At 43.6% G+C, this 20,207-nt stretch overlaps 1 protein-coding gene across 1 annotated transcript in view; it reads left to right on the top strand.

Annotated features, from left to right (window-relative positions):
* Nucleotides 1-20,207, top strand: part of KLHL29 (kelch like family member 29) — a 440,642-nt gene that overhangs the window by 356,687 nt on the left and 63,748 nt on the right. Inside the window, exons 6-7 of the mRNA XM_083351877.1 lie at nt 2,828-3,027; nt 7,191-7,450. Coding sequence (XP_083208003.1) covers nt 2,828-3,027; nt 7,191-7,450 — 460 coding nt within the window. The remainder of the gene's footprint in view (nt 1-2,827; nt 3,028-7,190; nt 7,451-20,207) is intronic.

The raw sequence follows: 20,207 nt of genomic DNA, 5'->3' as shown, positions 1-20,207 counted from the left end.
CAGAGAGCACCAAGGACCCCTCATTTCAACCCTAATACTAATATTCTCCTTTATTGATGAGTTTTAGTGGGAATGGGAGATGTTGTTTGTCTAGTTATAGAAGTTAATCTACTCAGTCCATCGCTTGGGTGGGTTTATAGCCTTTTGCTTATCTCACAGGAAATCCATGATCTAAATCCATCTACCCTCTTGTTTAACTTTGTTCAAGGCTGTCCATCTTCATGGAAGCCATATTTGTTCTTTGTGTCTTTGCTTGCCTTTTTTAAAATGTATTAGTTTTAATGTAATTTGTTTTGCTGATTGGGTCAAGAACTTTGTTGTCATGCAGAGTACCCTGATCTGTGTGCCACACAGCAGCTCCATTACCTCATCTTGCCAATATTAAGTTGTCACCAGAAGAAAGAAAAGGATATAATTTTCTTTTCCATTTCTGGCAAGTCATGTTAGATCAATAAATCTCTGCTGGGTATTATAGCTCTCCACGAGCAGCTTTTGTGATTGATTGAACACCTTAGCTTTGTTTTGGTGCTTAATCAATTAGAACAGCCATTTATTGCTTGGTATATTATGAAGAGAAGAGATCATTACAAAATTATTCCAGAGAGAAATAACAATCTGGAATTGTCTCCAATATTGGGTTTTTGTTTTGTTTTGTTTTTTAAAAAATCTAATAGTGGTTAAAGCTATTAACAAGTTTTTAATGCTTTTACCTTTCTGTTGTCTCCAGGGAGAACTGAGTATGATTAATCACTTGCAGAACTATTGATACAATTAGCATATATAAATATTATATCTTGTGACAAAAGCATGGACAGAAATACCCTCAGCCAGATTCACGTTCTACCTTGCACTTTCTCTGGCTTTTGCAGATAGTGAGTTTTTCCCTTCTATGATTTTCCCCTTTAAGCAAGTGGAAAAAAATGCTGCCTCCTTACCAGATTCAACTGCTAGCTATTAGACTTGTTGCTGTGTTCTTCAGCATAGAAGCAATGGATGATGGAATGAGTAAGCACATCCTCATCAATAACAATATAGTACCAGTGAGAAAAAGACACATAGGGAGGTGAAAGAGACTTTCACACAAACTGAAGCAACAAAGTTATTGAGTAATTGAAGCCAGATGTGAACCATATGCAGTAGTACCCAAGTGCACAATTCTGTGCTTTGTTTTCTGCAACTTACATAAATTTCATAGGAAAATTTGTAAGGTTTTTACCCAGGTAAAATGCTACCATATTTGTAAAGATGCCAATATTACTGAGTATACACTATATTCTCAAGTTGAGGTATTGAAACTTTGGTAGCATCAGAGCAGAGTTGTCTTAAATAGGAATCCTAGCAGTGTGCTAGGTCTAGTGGTTAAGGCACCAGCCGACTGCGAATTCTAGTCCTGCCTTAGGCATGGAAGCCAGCTGGACGACTTTGGGCCAGTCATTCTCTCTCACTCTCTCAGACCAATTCGCCTCACAGGGTGGTGGTTGTGGGGAAAATAGGAGGAGAAAGGAATATTAGGTATGTTTGCTGACTTATTTATAAAAATAATAAAGGTGGGTTAATAAATAAAATAATTGTTGTAATGATTGGGAGACGTGAGAGCTGCTGAAAGCTGATATAAATGTGGGTGTTAATTCCGACACAGGTTTCAATGGCAGAGCACCCGGACTTGAACCCACATTAAAACCAATTAAGGCTTCTGTAAGAAGGTGCTGATGGCTCTAACCATTTCAAAGGCGTTTGCTTTCCTATGCTAACAGACTTTCCTCCCCTTTTCTTGACATTACCAAATGCTTTTTGTTTTATTTTGTCTTTCAGGTATAACCCAACTTTAGCATTTTGCAGCAGCCATGTCCATGTGCCAGCCGTTAGGAACTGGGCCCTTCCCCCCCCCACCCCAACACCCTCCCCATGTATCTATTTTTTGTCTAATAAGTTCACAAGCACTAATGCACACTTGAAATGCAGGCGCTATTTTTGATCACTCAATTGTTTAGCACTTTACGCAGGAAAAAGCGGTAGGCCACAGTCATGAGACTTCGAGAGGATGGCTGCTGGCTGGCTGTGGCAGAGCTGGTCGTTGTTCCACCCCCGTCCCTCCTTTGCTCTAACCATTTTGTCTGTCTATCTCGTCTTGTATTTAGTTTTCAAAGCAATACCATGAGGGGTCTCCTTCCTTCCTCTATTTTTTTTTTAAGCGCCTTAAAGGGAACAATATATTTTTAGGGTCAACTAATGTATCTATACCAAATGTACAGATTATTTTCAAATTGCCTGCAGCCTTGAGAATACGAAGCTAAGAATTTTTAAGCTCCATTTTGCTATTACTTTCTATTTGGCGATATAATTCCATGTATTTTATGAAGGATGCAGCTCCTGGGAACAAAAAGAGATAAGGTGTTCATTTACAAAGCAGGGTTTATTGTTCTCCTGCTTGGTTTTGTTATTCAGTGATGGAGAGATGCGAACTGTAAACATAAAAATGTATTGCTTCCCTTTGAAACTTAATCCTATTCCATATTTTCATTAATGTTGGCTGATTTTGTTCTTAATTTTTGTTCATTTCGTTGGTTTGCGATTTTTTTGCATGAATATGCAGAGTAGCAATAAACTGATTTTTTTGAATGTGCAGATTTTTCTCTTTCAGATCCAGTAATAAAACCCTTTTAAGTTCATCTGTTCTCTAAGATACAGTATTTTTTTTATTCTTAAACAAAAACAAGAAGAGTCTATGTCAGTCAATTTATAATATTGATTTTCTGGGCATCAGTAAGTGACAACCGTTAGGGGAAAGTTAATGTCCTGTAAGAATTTCGTTGTCTGCTGTTGCTAGGTCACCCCGGGACAGTAGCAGAAGCAGCGAGAAGCTGGAGCTGGAATTATCAAATCTCACAGCGGATGTTCTGGAACTGCTGCTGGAATTTGTTTATACAGGTTCCTTAGTAATAGACTCTGCCAACGCCAAAACCCTTCTCGAGGCTGCCAGCAAATTCCAGTTTCATACATTCTGCAAAGTCTGTGTCTCTTTTCTAGGTAAGTATTGATGCTATTTCAGCTTCTGTTTTGCCTTTCAGCTCCTCTAGGATTCTATATGAACTGTAGCATTTTACATTTATCAAAGAAGAATAGAGCCCTAGAACAACTGCCTTTAGAAATGCCAGCAGATGGAACAGAAAAGGAATCATTCATGTGTCCCGGTGAACTTTTTATCATAATTCAGAATAACTGTGGAATTAAAAAGCACTCCGAATTTGGGATTCGTCACCCCACCCACTTGAACTTTTGGTGACAATGCTACAAACAAAATGGAATCCAGCATTTTCCTATCACATCTTTTCCCTGTTTACTTGCTATTTATGATTGCAACCCCTAGATTATGGCAAAGGCAAGAAACCTTGCTCTCCTTTTGGGGGGGCTTGAATCATTTCCCACTTCTGCCCCACCAACATTATTACAGTCACCCTAGTTGCAGAAAGATTCATCTGGAGGGCTCATGAAGGGAGCATTCTGGATTCACTAATGCCCAAATAGGGCTCAAGGCATTTGTGCTTTCTGATTTCTCTGCATTTGTTTGGTCCAGTTTTTATTCATAGAGTTTAAAGGTGGATATTTCATAGCATCTGCCGACCTAGTGTGGATTTAATAACTGTGCTCCAGCATGTTTTAATAGATTTTATAGATTTTATAATAGCCCACAAATATATCAGTACACATTATCTCTAAAGATTCAGCTATTACAACACAATATATTTATTTCCACTAAATCAATGTGAAACTTTCCTTTTCCAATACTTAATATTTGAATTCAGTGAACTGTGTTATAGTTATGCAATTGGGAGACTTGGCTGCAAGTTTCATTATATATGAGGAACTAAAGGCTTGCGTTCTCATTTGGAGAATTCATAAAATATAATTGCTTCTTTTGATTTATAGCCCTTGCTGGATTGAGTTGCAGAAACAGGTTGCTGTATGAAAAGTTTAGAGAGAAGCATTTTAGCTGGACTCATTTTTCATTTTATCATAAACATTGCATTACTTTAAAGCACTATTTCCAGTGTTCTTCTGAGAGACACTAATGGAAAAACTAGTTAGGTCTTCTCACTGTTACAGAGGCAAATTGGCTTAGGGATTAATTTTCTGTTTGAATTTGTATTCCTCTTCCTCTCCTCTTCCATTTTCTTTTAGATGGCTTTAAGTAACCTAGAGATTGAAAAGAATATTTAGAGCAGTTCTCTATTTTCTTTGCTGAGTTGTGGGTGATTTTTAATGTGTTTTTATTATTATTATTATTTTGGAAATAAAATAAGCAGATACACAGGGGGGAATGTAATACGATTTCTAAATACAGTGCTTTCCCATGAAAACGTGCAATATAGTACAGCTGAATACAGCACCAGGCAAGAAAGAACATGATATGAATAAGGAATCAAAGTATACAGCAGAATTTATAATTCTGTCCTCGTTGGTGATGAAGGGAAAAAATGATTAAATTATATTGCTGCTTGTGGACCAACACAGCTGCAATTACCTCTGCTTGTCAGCCATTCAGACTGAAGAATCTTGAGTTTGCATATCATGCTAAGCCACATTTTTATCAAGATGTGCTGAATAAAACACAGTTGGATAGATTTGCATGGTGCCATATGTCATAATCCATACTTAACTAATATTTAAGAGCTGGTTTGGTTCATGATGTTAAGCCATGCCCAAATTCTGATTTGGCACCATGACTGAACCTCCCTTTCATTTCATATCTTTGGATTAGCGAAGATGTGGTTTTCTGAGACATTTTAACCATGGTTAGCAGATTGTCAGTGAGTGATGAAGTCTCAACCTGTCTACATGTATTCCTTCCACCTGTCTGAACATGATGAAGCATTCTGTTGGCCCTAACACCAGCTGCCATGAAGACTATAACAGTTCAGTTTCAACTACTTCTTTATTTTAAATCCTGGGTGATGGGATGCTTTTATACCTGGACTATCATTAATCAGCATTAAGAGTTCTGATATAAAGCTTAATCATTAGTAAGCAGACAGGTTAAAGAAGCAGTAAAACAAAAGAAACTAAGAGTAAGTTTCTAAAGCAAACGCTTGAGAAATTGGAAGCGTTATATCTCCATCTGATCCTTTGAGAATAAGAATTGTTCAAGAGAACTGGGTTTTATTAGTTTAAGAGTGATATAGATTTCAAAATATTTTTAACACTTAAAAATCATTAGCAAACATGAAGACTAGTAAGATACTATTTAAATATGATGCCTGAAGTTCTGTCCAAAAAATCTTTGCCAGTGCTATGTACACAAAAAGCCCTTTCCAAATGGAACTTGTTTTACTACCATAATATGACAGCCTAAGCATTAGAAACAAACTAGACAACCCATAACTTTTTGAGTCACTGTTTCAGAGATATTTACTTATCTAAACAGATCAACAGAATAACCATAGCTGGGCAAAAACAAAAACAAAAAAACAGAGTGTTTTCTGACTTCCTTCTCTGTTGACTTTGCTTGTGAGAATCAGAAATTATGATCACATGACCATAGTTGGCCATGGCAATGTGACAGTGCTGTGGCAGCCACAGTACAACTGGTGTGAAGATTGTTTAAATTTAAAGAAAGGATCCCAGATTTGTGCATGTCCTTTGAGTTAGCAAATTTGAGGTACCTTGATTCGAAAATGTTGGTGCTATGATGCACCATTTGGATTAATTGAAGGTTACAAACAGACGAACAGACAGGAGAATTTTAGTAGTACATGTCATGCAAGACCAGTTCAAAACCTCGAAGTCATCAATGTCCTGATACATTGTACAAAAATACAGTTATTCATTTATTCAGATTTTGTCGCTGTGGTTAACTGAACCCGTATCTCTTATATCCTTAGACAACTTTGTCCAGTTGGTTTCCATTTTAGAAAGAACCAAGCTTTCTGGAAAAGATAGTTGCAGCTCTCTGTCACTTAATTCCTTGGGATACACTTGGGTTAGTTTCCCACCATGTAGCGTTGAGGGCACATTTTGCCTTAAATTACAGGAAGCTGCCTGCTTGGTGATTTCTAATTGACCCAGTGGACTATATATATAAAGATAGATCCTTAATGTAAAAAGAGATATTTTTGATTTTCCACTGAAAATCTGCCTTTCTCATAAGAAATTTCCCCCACAACAGGATTCCCCCCCCCCAGTAAAAGTAGATCTTTATTTATCCTGATGAAAATGGGATTCAGATTGTATTCTCTTCCCTTTGAAATATCTTTACTTTCAGATTTTTTTTCCCTCTGGGGTGACACTCTTAAGACTCCTGGAGGATCTTTTTCTAAGCATTTACTTATTTTAATCTTTTTCAGAGGACTTACTATTATTTATGCAATTAATTTCAAAAATTGTTTAATCCCAAATCCTTGAGTTTTAATTGGGGAACAGCTGCAAAGTCACTGTTGCAGTATGGTGTGGGTAGGTGGAAGAAGTAATATCCTTAAGTGCTCTAACTTCTCCAGTTTCTGGAACCATCATAATAATAAATGTTTGGAAAAAAATGAAATCTAAGATTCTCAAGATGTTGAATTCTATATCTAACTGCTAGCTTCTGTACCTTTTAATGCTCTTGTGGAACTGCCATATCTACACAGCCCTACTCTTGGCTGTTCATGCCCCCTCTTGGTAACATTACCATTTAAATATGCTGGGCTCATTTTGTATTTATATTATTACTCTTATTATGCACATTTGATAGAAGCTGGTGTTTATCTTGCTGTGTTTTCAATACTTGAGGCAAAATCCTTCATCCCCAACCCCCCTTTGAGATTTCAGATGGCATAAGCCGTGGTGGCACTGCCATACTGCAGTGGTTATACTGCAGTATGGCATGCTAACTCTGTTCACTGCCAGGAATTCGATCCTCACCAGCTCAATGTTGATTCAGCCTTCCACCCTTCTGAGGTCGGTAAAATGAGGACCCAGATTGTTGGGAGTAATATACTGACCCTATAAACTGCTTATATACTATGAAGCAGTATATAAGTCTAAATTCTATTGCTATTTATAACAGTCAGAATCAAGAAATGACAGACAAGCTATATGTACAATGAGTAACAACCATCATCATGGTACATATTTGTGACCTGTGGCATGTAATAATATTGGTCAAGAAAATGGAAGTCCTGTCCTATACCTTTTGTTTCTTACGTTCTTTTTAGAAAAACAGTTGACTGCTAGCAATTGCTTAGGAATATTAGCCATGGCTGAAGCAATGCAGTGCAGCGAACTATACAATATGGCGAAGGCCTACGCCCTGCAGATTTTCCCAGAGGTGGCAAATCAAGAAGAGATTCTTAATATCTCAAAGGATGACGTCATTTCCTATATGTCAAATGACAGCCTAAACACAAAAACGGAAGAACTGGTTTACGAAACAGTGATAAAGTGGATTAAAAAAGATCCCTCAGTCAGAGCACAGGTAAGGGTATAGCAGAATTTATGAAACTCCTGCTTTTCCTTTTATTTTTCAATAAAGCACTTTTAAATCAAATGGTGCCTTTTCAAATCTAGATGAGAGCAAAGAACATGCAAATGTGCATAAAAAATATTCAGTTTCGTCATCTGATTGCTGTGTCTGATTAAAATTAAAAGACTCATATTTGTTGCCAGAATAACACAAAGAATAGCTAGAAGGATTGGTATTGGGTGAGATATGCCTCCCAAAATTTAATTCAGGGGTTTTTTAAACAAAAACAAAAACAAATCATGCTTCTTAAGCAAAAAAAAAGAAAGAAAGTTCTGAGCTTTGCATGCTGATTACATAACTGGCTTATGAACATGGTGTACTGAGAGGAGCTACACTAGATCAGTGCTGGCTGTGCAAATGTCAGTAAATATTTATTGGAGCAACTTTCTCTGGTTAGTTACTTTGCTAGCAGTTGATCTTAATTGAGATAAAAATTCAGATAAAAGATTATAAATTCTGCCCTGGTTCTGAGAAGCCTAATAGTAAAATGTTGTCGTTAGGCTAGAAGAATTACAAGAGCAGCACGTAAATTTACCAGCTGTCTTAGTTAATTAAGATTTATAGTGAGCTAACTTCACACATTATCGATTTAAGTTATAAGAATTGACTCAGTGATCAAGTAGTCTCTTCATTTGCTTCTATAAGTTCAGCTCAATGAAGTTGTGGCGGAGGTGATATTCTTATTGTGTCTGACATTTATAAGATGCCTCTGTGGCATGTTCTATGTACATAACCGGTTTGTATTTCCTGTTGTCTCATAACATTTCATCAGGGCAAAATTATGCCTTTCACAATCTAGCCTATGTTAAGAATTGTGATGAAGTAGAATCACAGAATTTTGCAATTACAATCAAACCAAGCAAATATCTTATTCCACAGCTACACCCTATAGGTTACAGTGTTCAATCATTCTTACTTCACCCATATAAACAAATACATTTTATAAGACAGTTTCAAAATTGGATGCATATTTAATATGCACAAAGATAGAATATCAGAAGCACACTTCTTACAAAATGAGTTTGCAGTAAATCACCCTTCCCAATGGGGCTTAGTTTCTGCTTATGGATTTCAGGAGTATAACGATGCAAATATTGTGAAATTAAACTCTCAGTTCAGAAGGAAGGGAAGTTGAGTCATTTTACAATAATTTAATAGAGTCCAGAGTAGTGGAGAATCTGGAAAAATTATGAAGTTATTCTAAAGATATTGCAGGGTATTTATATGTTTGGATTTATCTCAGTGTTATTAAATAAGATATAACTATTGTGTAGTGGGTCCGACGCAAGGAACAGACGCCAGGCGGTGTGTGAGTTCAGGTCTTTATTAGAAGGGGGTAGTGAACTGGGGACTGAGGGTTACCTGGCCTCCTTAAATACCTGGCCAGGTAAGCGGACAGCCAATGAGGTTGGCCCTAGGTTTCCCGCCGAAACTGGGTTTCCCACCAAAAACCGTCCAGGCCAATGCCCCCTGGTGGCTGTTGCCATGCAGGTGCCTGCATACATAACACCCCTCCACCCTTAGAGAAGAACCACATAACAACAACAACTTGCAACTACTATAACTATAACTATATATATAAAAAACAACAACGATGTCCCTGTGTGTGGGTCACTTGCACACATAGTCCGACAGGTAGGCAGGTGACCTGTGTCGTCGGGTTGATTGTCTGGGTGTGGTTGGCCCCTGGGCTTGGACCGTGGGTTCTTGAGGCCTTTGTGCAGGGCTGCAGGGAGCTGGGATCAGAAAGTCCTCCTCCTCTGGTCCCTGCTCTGTGACATCCCCGGCTGGGTTGACCTCTCCTGGAGTGTGGTTCTCCTGTTGGGCGTGTGTGTCGTGCTCAGGGACGTGTGTGATGCGCTCAGGGACCCTTCCTCTGAGCTGATCGATGTGTCGCCTTATGCGTCTGTCCCCCTCCACCCCCACAATGTACGAGAGGGGTCCTGTTTTCTCGACCACTGTCCCCGGAACCCATGGATGCCCAGCCCCGTAGTTCCTTGCCCAGACCAGGTCCCCCACGTTGAGAATCCTGTGAGTGGGTGATGCTGGCAATGGTGATGCTGGTGGTGATGGTGATGATGGTGACGATGGTCTTCCGGTCTCGGCTGCTACCTGGTCTGGGTGTAGACGGTCCAGCTTGGTGATGAGGCGCCGTCCCCATCGCAGTTCTGCTGGGCTCTTCCCGGTAGCCATGCATGGTGTTGTGTGTTGGGCGAGTAAGAATTTCGCCAGTCTGTGATGCTAGTCCCCGCTGATGATACGCCGGAGTGCGTCTTTGGTCGTCCTTACCATCCGTTCTGCCTGCCCGTTGGTTGATGGATGGAAGGGCACGGAGGTGGCGTGCCTAATCCAGTTCGCCTTCAAGAACGCCTGGAAATCAGTAGCGGTAAACTGAGGCCCGTTATCAGACACAATTACGTCGGGGAGGCCGTGTGTGGCAAAGAGAGCTCTGAGCACTTGGATTGTCCTCCCTGAGGTCATGTTGGGAACAGGGACTTCCTCTAACCACTTGGAGTGACTGTCCACCACTACCAAAAATAATTGGCCCTGGAATGGCCCCGCATAGTCAATGTGGATGCGGGACCATGGTGTGTTTGTGGCCTCCCACCGGTGTACTGGTGTGTGTAGCGTTTCTGGCCTGGATCTCTGGCATGTGTAACAGGCCTTGACCCGATCCTCGATTTCCTTGTCCAACCCCGGCCACCAGAGGTAGCTCCTAGCCAGGGCCTTCATCCTGACCACCCCTGGGTGTCCTTCGTGTAAGGAATCCAATACCCTGGCCCGTAGTGCGGGTGGAATAATGACCCTGCTGCCCCAGAGAAGGCACCCCTTGTGTGTGGAGATCTCGTCGCGTCTAATGAAATAGGCCTGAAACTCTGGTCCTGGGGATTTGTCCTGCCACCCTGTGCAAACCCATGAGTGCACCCTGCCCATGATGTTGTCTGTGGCTGTGTGGCTGGCAATGTCCTTGGCAAGAACTGGACACTCGGGTAGTTCCTGCAGGGCTAGGATCTGTGTGGCTGGTGCTGGGTCTGGATTCTGTGTGTCTAAAGGGAGCCTACTTAGACCGTCTGCGTGGCCCATCTCCTTCCCTGGCTTGTGCACCAGCTTGCAATTGTAGGCTGCAAGGAAGATGGACCACCGGAGCATCCTGGGGGACAGAATTTGGGGGGTCTGTCTGTCAGTTGTGAACAGGCCCAGGAGTGGTTTGTGGTCCGTGAAGACAGTGAACTCCCTGCCATATAAGTAATCGTGGAATTTCTTGATTCCTGCCACAATTGCCAGGGCTTCTTTGTCAATTTGGACGTAGTTTCTTTCTGCTCCAGACAGTGTCCTGGAATAGTAGGCTATGGGGATTTGTGCCCCGTTGGGCTCAAGGTGACTGAGAACAGCGCCCACACCGTAAGGGGATGCATTGCAGGCGATGCAAATGGGCTTGGACTCGATGAAATGGGTTACTGTGGACTTATCCGACAGTAATGCTTTCAGGGCCTTGAAACTCTGGTCATGGGTGGCCGTCCAGGCCCATGTTGCCTGCTTGTCTAACAACCTGTGGAGCGGTTCAGCGATGGCTGCCTTGTGTGGGAGGAATGTATGAGAGAAATTCAGCAGACCCAGGAATGCCTGAAGCTCTGCTTTGTTCTTGGGTGTGGGTGCTAGTTTGATGGCCCTCACCTTGGATTCTGTGGGGTGTATTCCCCTGGCGTCTACTCTGAACCCCAAGAATTCTGTGGAAGGAACGCCTATGCTGCATTTTTCCCTTTTGAGTTTGAGACCAGCTGTGCGCAGCCTTGACAGCACCTCCCTGAGCCTACCAGCCAGTTCCTCTGCTGATGCTCCTGCGACCAGGATGTCATCAAAATAGGGGCAGACTCCTGGAATGCCCTTGAGTGTTTTTTCCATAACCTCCTGGAAAATGCCGGGAGCAACGCTGACTCCAAACTGCAGCCTGTTCACCCGGAACGCCCCCCAGTGTGTTACTATGGTTTGAATGTCAGCTGTTTCCCTAGTGACCATGAGTTGCTGGTACGCCTGCGCAAGATCAAGCCTTGCAAAGATGGCGCCGCCTTGGAGGGAAGCGAGAACGTGGCTGACCGTGGGGACCGGGTAAGTGTGCGGGTTTAGGGCGCGGTTCACCGAACACTTATAGTCGGCGCAGATCCTTATTTCCCTGTTGGATTTGAGGGGGGTTACGATGGGGGTTTCCCACTCCCCTCCATCTACGGGCTCTAAGATTCCCTGGGCCACCAGCTTGTCTAGTTCGCGCTCGATTTTGTGTTTGAGCGCAAAAGGGACTCGCCGCGGCCGGACCCTAATGGGCTCGTTCGAGTTAAACTTGAACGATATGGGGGCCCCGGTGTACTTTCCCAACGACCCGTCAAAGACGTCTGCGAACTCCCGGCAGACGGCCTCGACGGAGTCCCCCTGGATCCGGTGGATCCCGGTGACTGTGATTCCCACGGCCTCGAACCAGTCTAGGCCGACCAAACTGGCTCTGTGGCCCTTTACCACTACAACGTCCAGGTGCCCTTCACGACCCTTAAACCCCACTGAGACGGTCGCCTCCCCCTTCACCTTGACCGGCGAATTCTGGAAATCGGTCAGGGTTAATTTAGTAGGCCGTAATTTAATCCGCTGCTTGCTCCGGCTAGTTATGTAATTAAGGGTCTCTGAAATAATCAAGACCGCTGATCCGGAGTCGAGCTCCATGCTGCAAGGAACACCTTGCAAGCGGATTGTTAACCTAATTTTGGGTTTGAGCAGCCGGTGGCTACCCGTGTGGTTAATGGCCAGCCAGCTCTCGACATAGCCAATCTGTGTTTTGGTAGGGGCCCCAGTACCTTTGAACGGCCGTTCCTCCGGCTGCAGCTCGTGGATCTCTTCTCGGGGGCGGTGGCTACGGCAGACCGTGGCTATGTGGCCTGTTTTTTTGCAGGCCCGACACGTGGTGGACCGGAACTTGCAGAGGCTGCGCACGTGGTTCCCACCACACCCTGCGCACCTCTGAGGAATGGCGGTGTTGCTGGGAAGCCTTGGCCTGTCTGGGCGTCTGGCTCACTGGTCGGGGGTTGACTTCCGCTGGAGGAGGTCGATGCTCAGGTCGTCCTCCTCTGTGGCCTCTTGCCGGTGGATGCTGGTCGCCTGGTTTCCGGACCGGTTTCCCTGGCAGGCTTGGACGGCCCCGCAGGCCGCTTCGTGGGCTAGGATGGCGTCCTCGGCTTCCTGGAGAGAGACCTCTCTCTTGAACAGGCGCTCCTGCAGCCGCCTGTCTCGTAGGCCGCAGATCAGCCGGTCCCGTAGCTGCTCTTCCAAGTTCGTGAACCTGCAGGCGACGGCAGCTTCCCACAGGGTGGCGAGGAAGTCGGCACCAGTCTCATTGGGGCGCTGGTCCCTTTTTTCAAATTGTGACCGCGCGGCCACCTTGGAGCGCCGGGCCTTGAAGTGGGCGTTGCGTCTGGCCACGAGGTCTTGGTACGCGACAGTGCTAATGGCCTGGGGGAACAGATTTGCGGCGACTTCCAGCAATGCTGGCCCCCCGAGGTAAAGCAGGGCGGCCGCCTTTGCACCGTCCTCTGATATCTGGTTTAACCGCATGTACAGTTCAACGTGAGCCAGGTAACGGGTCCAGGTCTCGGGGTGGCGGGTCTCGAACCCACGGGGTTGTCCGGCTCTAGCCATGGCGGCGGTTTCGGTCTGGGTTGCAGATGTGGCGCTTGGCGTTGCCGGGTCGGCTGGCGGTCATGGGGGGGAAGAAGGAAAATGCCTTTCCCTTCAGCTCGCGGAGCGTTTCCCCAGTGACTTCAGCTCTTGGTCGGCAGCGATCCCACCTTCGTCGCCACTATTGTGTAGTGGATCCGACGCAAGGAAGAGACGCCAGCTGGTGTGTGAGTTCAGGTCTTTATTAGAAAGGGGTATTGAACTGGGGACTGAGGGTTACCTGGCCTCCTTAAATACCTGGCCAGGTAAGCGGACAGCCAATGAGGTTGGCCCTAGGTTTCCCGCCGAAACTGGGTTTCCCGCCGAAAACCGTCCAGGCCAACGCCCCCTGGTGGCTGTTGCCATGCAGGTGCCTGCATACATAACAATAACTGTGGACAGGGTGGGGAGTAAGCAAAAACTATCTGTGTTTTTGCTGAACCAACATACACATTTTGCCCAATATCTCTTAACCTTGTTTTTTACGCCAGGGTTTAATAAAATAATCCCCATAAATAGTACGGTATCCGTTGCAACCAAATCTGGTTTTATAGCCTCCCAAACTTACTTAAAGTGCAGATCAGCAAAATCTTATGAGATGTAGGCTAATTAAAATACCCAGAAGGCTAACAAGGTCATCTCATCATTCAAAATGTTCTGGGCACTAGTATACTATAGGAAGTACACTTGAAATCCCTGGCAAACTAAAATAGCCTGACACATTTCAGAAGCTCTTGTACTGCCAAAAGAATATCAAAAGACATTAAATTACAGTCAGTGCAAAAGGGCAGCAGGTCAGAAAGCTGGGTAAAGAATGGAAAGAAGGATGGATCTAGAATGAGTATTGCCCTGATTCCGACGGGCCTGCTGGCATAGGTCCGCCAGCTTCATCCTGCAAAGCACGGCTCACCCAGCACTCTTGCTTGCCGCCATGCCGACAGGCCGGTCGGAACCAGGATGGCTCCAAATGAGGTCACTCCGGGGGAGAGGGGAGCAGGAGGTTTCCAGCAGGTGCCACCAGGCCTGCAAACGCAGTGCTGCCCCTCTACTTTCCAACCCTAAAATTCCAGAGTAAAGTTGGGCATCCTCTGAGCACCCCTGACAAGCTGCAAATCAGACATAGTCTCGGCCACCGCCCTCTTCTTGGCAAGGCAAGGCTGGAGCGTGCCGCCTTTAGTCAGGGCATGGCCTTTAATCACAGCATGGCGGTGGGTGGGAGCACCAGGGGAGCACCACTTTGCAGGACAGAGGTACTTGCAAATCCCCCCCCCCAGTTTATGGCAAGGAGCGGCGACTGCATCTGTGCCCATGGGGCGAGGAGAAAGAAACAGAGGGTTGCAGTGGCTGGGCTGCCTTCTGGCCCGCTGAATTCGGGGTTTTCCTTTGATTGGGGGCTGGAGTGGGCCAGCCCCTCACTATCTCCAGGACAGCCCCGGGCGAAATGTAAATACCCCGTGGCCATGTCTATCCCCTCCCCCTCCTTTTGTGTTCGGTGTAGCTGCAACTGACTCCTTTCCCCAGGCTGCACGCAGCTTCTGGAAGCACCAGTCAGCTGGAGCCTGCCACGGATCCTGGGTGCTCAACCGAGCCCCGGCAACACCATGGCTCCAGCTGGCTCTCCCACAGGCCTGTGCTGCATTGCCACCACTTCAGCTCATCCCCACACTGCACTTTTACACTTTCTTTACACATTTTTTTACAGTGCTTTTCAACCCATTGTAAGTGTACCACCTGCCAGGTGCCGATGTAACACCAGCGGTACACATACCACGGGTTGAAAAGCCCTGACCTAAAGGAGTCTAATCCCTGCTTTTGTTTCCACCAATTCTAAATCTCAGCTTTATTAACCAAATTAAAACCTCATATTTTGAAGCTGGTCTGCATAAAAAATAAGCAGAGCTTGGCTATAATCTATGAATCTTGCTTTACATGCTGTGATAAGATGACAAATTGAATGTAAATCCCATCAAAGGTATATTTCGGGAAAGATAAAAGCCGAAGTTCATAACCTGGGATGAAGCTTTTGTTCATCCTTGGGCTCCATTGGCAATTGCTCCTCACTGTTTGGAATCGTGGTTTATAATTCTGACTGGTTTATTTATTTATTTTACTCCGTGGACCATTCAGTGATAGCATCAGCAGCATCTTCTGAATCAAATACTTGGAACAGCAGTACACTGAGGCCAAAAGCCATTGCACAGAAAATGTTATTCATTTTGTATTGCTGTTTTCCTTCTCCTCTCCGTTTGTGCAGCCCTTTAGAAGAGGTCCCCTCCGCACAGGGAAAGGAGGGGAAACTCCACCCAAGAGCTTCAGGAGCAGAGATCCTCAGCATGTTGGAGGAGTTCCATTCTGTGCATAGAGGGGAGCTAAAATCCTTCTGCATGCAGCTCTATTACTCCATTCACTTAACGACCTCAGAGGTTGTTTAACAACTGCATCTGGGATCGAATCATTGAACAAAGCAGGCAGGCATCTTACTTCTTCAATCAACAACCGAGATTCCAGTCCCAATTTTGGTTGTAAGTCAGGTACTACCTGCACGAGCTTTCTAGGCACCGAGATGCTATCTTCTAACGTAAAAGATGTTCTTTCTTAGGATGCTTTCATAAAAATCCTGTTTTAAAATTTCATAATGGCATCTGGTTCTGGAACTCAGGAACAGATTACACTGGGGGTGGTATAGAAAGTCAAGCCCAATCATCTCGAAAACGTGGGTTAAAAATAGCTGTAGGTATATAAATGGCACTTCCTGTGGTCAGGAAATATAATGCAAGATTTTACACTGACTGGACACTAAGTCAGGGGTCTTCAAACATGGCCCTTTTATGACTTGTGGACTTCAACTCCCAGAATTCCTCCGCCAGGCACGCTGGCTGAGGAATTCTGGGAGTTGAAGTCCAGAAGTCATAAAAGGGCCAAGTTTGAAGACCCCTGCACTAAGTTGTATAAAAAGAGATGGAAGGAGCTGGCTATATTTAGTTTGGGTAGGCTACAGGAGAGTAGGGTGATGATACGACAATCTTCTTGAAATACCTCAAGGGTGTCAAAACAGAAGATTCAAACTTCTTTTTTATTATCTCAGAGTGCAGGACGCAGACTAACAGATTAAGTTATAGATTCCAATTCAGTGGGGGGTTTTGGGGGGGAAATAACCTTTCTAACTGCAGGAGTAGTTGACAGTGGGACCAATTTCCCAGGGAAGTGATGGGCTCGTTTTCATTAGAAAGGTGTAAGCAGAAGCTAGACAACCACCTGTCAAAATCCATTAATTTGGATTTTGGCATTCAGCAAGGGATTAGACTCGGTGGTCAGAGCAGATGGGATTGACATCAAAATTAATCCTGAAAATTGCTAAAAATAAGCCGCAAGTAAAGTAAAACACCTTTTAATTAAAATATTAAAAGCCATTGTGTAAGAATAATCAAATACTAATATATCAGTAATACTAGCATTTTTAAGTTTAAATGGTTTCAGCAGAAAGTCACCAGATTTCCAAAGTTTGTCTGATCAACTATTTATTTGCTTGCTGATAAGAGAACAATGGAAACAATGTTCATTTGATCTCCTTTTATAAGGAGTTTCAGAGGCTACAAGCAACCTATGAGGAGATGTTGTCTTATTGTCATTTTCTATGTCTTGCAGACTAGGATACCCTCACCCAGAGATCCTAAAACCTGAGCAGATTCAAATGAGAAAATAGTCTGTCTCTCAGTCATACAGGAACTTCTGACATATAAGCCGTACTTTGCATTGTGTTCAAAAACTCCATGGTAACATGCCCCATTTAACTGGTCCTGGCCCATTTTTGGATGCAACATTCCATAGTAACTGAAGTTTCTAAATAGTTCTCAAAGGCAACCTGATGTAGCACATTAAAATAGTCCAAACAAATTATAACTAACGCATACGCCATTGTGAACAAACCTGACATCTCTAGGATTGTACACAGTTGGCCCACAAACCTTAGCTGTATAAATATTCATTTACTTACTTCAGCATTTACACTGTGCCAGATCCAACCAACCATAGGTCATTATGTCCAAGAAATACCCACAGAGTTTAAAAGATGTCTTACTATCGAGCTGAGGTTTAATTTCTAGTCTTGGTTTTCCTTTAAGAACCTCAGTTTTGTTTGGATTAAGCTTCAGTTCATTTACACTCATTACCCTATTGATAACATAAAGTGGTGGCTTATCATTTCCTTGGATTTAGATGGGGAAACTGAGGTAGAGTTCCATTCATTAGCATAGTTGATGATGATGCTTTTCAAAACACCAGTCACCCTCTCCCAGCAGTTTAAGTATATGGCAGTGGGAATAACCTAGAATCCTGAGGGATGCTCTAGGTCTGGGATCTTCAAACTCGGCCCTTTTATGACTCATGGACTTCAACTCCCAGAATTCCTCACCCAGCATGCCTGGCTGAGGAATTCTGGGAGTTGAAGTCCATGAGTCATAAAAGGGCCAAGTTTGAAGACCCCTGCTCTAGGTCAAGGGTGTCAAACTGCCGGCCTACGGGCCGGTTGCGTCACAACGAAACCGCGCCCACCCCATTGCCAGCAATGGGGAAAAAAGCTCCAATACGTCACACGTCACGTGACATCGCGAGTTTGACATGTCTGCTCTAGGTCAGTGTTTTCCAGCTGGCTGCCACTATTAGAAATTTGTTTGTTAAAGGAACACAAGCTTTAAAGCTGTAGCACCTTTTTTTTAGATTCACATAGAAGCCCAAAGAATCAGGTAGAGATGTTATGGTCATGTTAAGGCCGGATCAGCTTCTTCTGAATCACTCTCAAAACGTGAAGAGTCCTCCTGCTGAGTTATTTGAACATTTGCATCGGTATGAGGTCAGTTTTCCCATTAGCCTTACCCTGATGTCTTTGAGACTCCTTACATGGGAGATGCCTAGGGATTGTTCAATGAGATCAGTATGAGGTGGCAAGCTGTCTGGAACGACATTTTATCTGCTATTAACCATCTTTCTCTGAAGTCACTAAAAAGTGTTTTAGGCCATTTTGAATGCCTTTGGGAAATAACAAAGCCAAACAGATCAGCTATAGCTTTTACATGCTCTAGAATTTTCCCCAAAACATTGACGGAAAAGTCTCAGAGGAAAAATCAGTGTGAAAAATGTTTACAGAAGGGAGACAGACATGAAGTTGAGTGGTACCCACACCAAAGTATCTACCATATGTCAGGCAGAATGTATGTTGCAGCCATTGTGTGGGCTCCCTTATGACCTGTTCTGATCCACAGTTTGTACATTGCATATCTCTACTTTAAAATGTCTTAAGAATCCTGTTTACGTGGATTGCATTGGACTATTTTAACAGAGCTCTAAGCAGCTGAGACATGTTGGAAGAGCAAATGCTTATTTTTTTTTCCAAAGGTCATTCAATATTCTTGCAGAAGAAGAAAGAAGAACTCAATATTTATTAAGCTAATGCTTTGTAAATAACTATATCCCAGTGCTTTGGAATTGAATGCCAACTGCAGGCAATAACATTTCTGGAATTATCGGAGCGCTTCTAATATCTGGTTTTATGTTTAAAAATAAAATAAAAAATTAGAGAAAGCAACCAGCTTAGATGCTCTCTTCTTGAATAATTAGGCTATATCATGTGGCAGTGAGAACAGATTGTTGGCTGGAGACTCGCCTTTTAATTATTTGACAACAATGGAAAGCCTGGAGCTGAATGAAGTATCCCAAAAAAACCCTCAGCTGTTTCACTACATTTTTAAGATCGCAAAATGAAAAACTTCAGATACCAAATACTTTTTTATCAGGTGGAATCTTCAAATTGCAAAGCAGATGGATTTAAAGCCCAAAGTAAGGAAGCATCCCTTCTTGGCCTATCTACAATTCGTGCCTTAAACAGAGCATCTCTGCTATGTGACAGAGCATCTCTGCTATGTGATTCCTTCCTAGGAATAAAATCTTTTTTCCTTGAAATAGCATTTCCTATGGAAATAAATTTTGGCCGTAGGTTATATCCCACGGGTAGGCAACCTCGGCGCTTTTATGACTCATGGACTTCAACTCCCAGAATTCCTGAGCCAACATAGCTGGCTCAGGAATTCTGGGAGTTGAAGTCCATGAGTCATAAAAGAGCCGAGGTTGCCTACCCCTGTTATATCCTATACATAAGTACTATACCCACACTGGAATTTTCTTGACTGAGTTTTTTTTAAGTATAATAAAAAAGCTCATTTAAAACAACCCAATCTCCCTTTGTGTGATAAGGCTTTAAATTAGCCTCCACTGAAATCAGAGCAGCCTATTATAAAGCCTCATTGCTGCAGGAAGGGAGTTTTGCAGAGAGGTCAGCACTGTGGTAGGAAAGCGTGAGACTTCTCATTGCTACCCCTTCAAACATCACTTCCTCTCTACACGCATCCTCTACTGTGCTATAAAATGGCCTGTGTGGTTGTCAGGAATTACCATCTTAAGTGCAATGTGCAGTGTGGTATAGGTGAGAAGAGCTCAGAAAATCTTATCTGTCACACACCGCTCTCTTCTCTTCTGTAACATGACCTAAGAAAACGTAAAATAACTGTGGAGTCTTAAAGCAAGAATGAATGCTGCCTTTGGTCAGGCTTGTACTATCCCAGGACACCAAAACTATGGCTGTGAAGTCTGGTTTGGGGATACATTATAATTTGTCACCCAGGGGAACAGCATAGATAATAACTTGCTCAGAAGTTCTCTCACTGGTGAATTCTCCCTGAACAAAAACAGTCTGGCCTTGGAGGGGACAAAATCTCTTCTTTGGCCTTTCGTAATGCGTCATACTTGAAACTGGCCCAGGAACATCTCTCTTACCAGAATACAGCTACAAGATCACAAGACAAGTCACCCCCCCCCAAAAAAAAAGCTTATGTTGCTGAGCTTTGCCTCATTGATTTGTAGTCTGTTTCTAGTTCCAGTTCAGTGGCTCCTAACCTGGACTTTAAGATCTTCAATTGCTGTATCCACCAATGGAAGGCTACAAGAGAAAGGTTTAGTTATA

The sequence above is a fragment of the Vipera ursinii genome (assembly GCF_947247035.1).
Source record: "Vipera ursinii genome assembly, chromosome: 1".
Taxonomy (NCBI): Eukaryota; Metazoa; Chordata; class Lepidosauria; order Squamata; family Viperidae; genus Vipera; species Vipera ursinii.
Note: the sequence above shows the minus strand (reverse complement) of the source record. Positions and strands in the feature narration are given on the sequence as shown.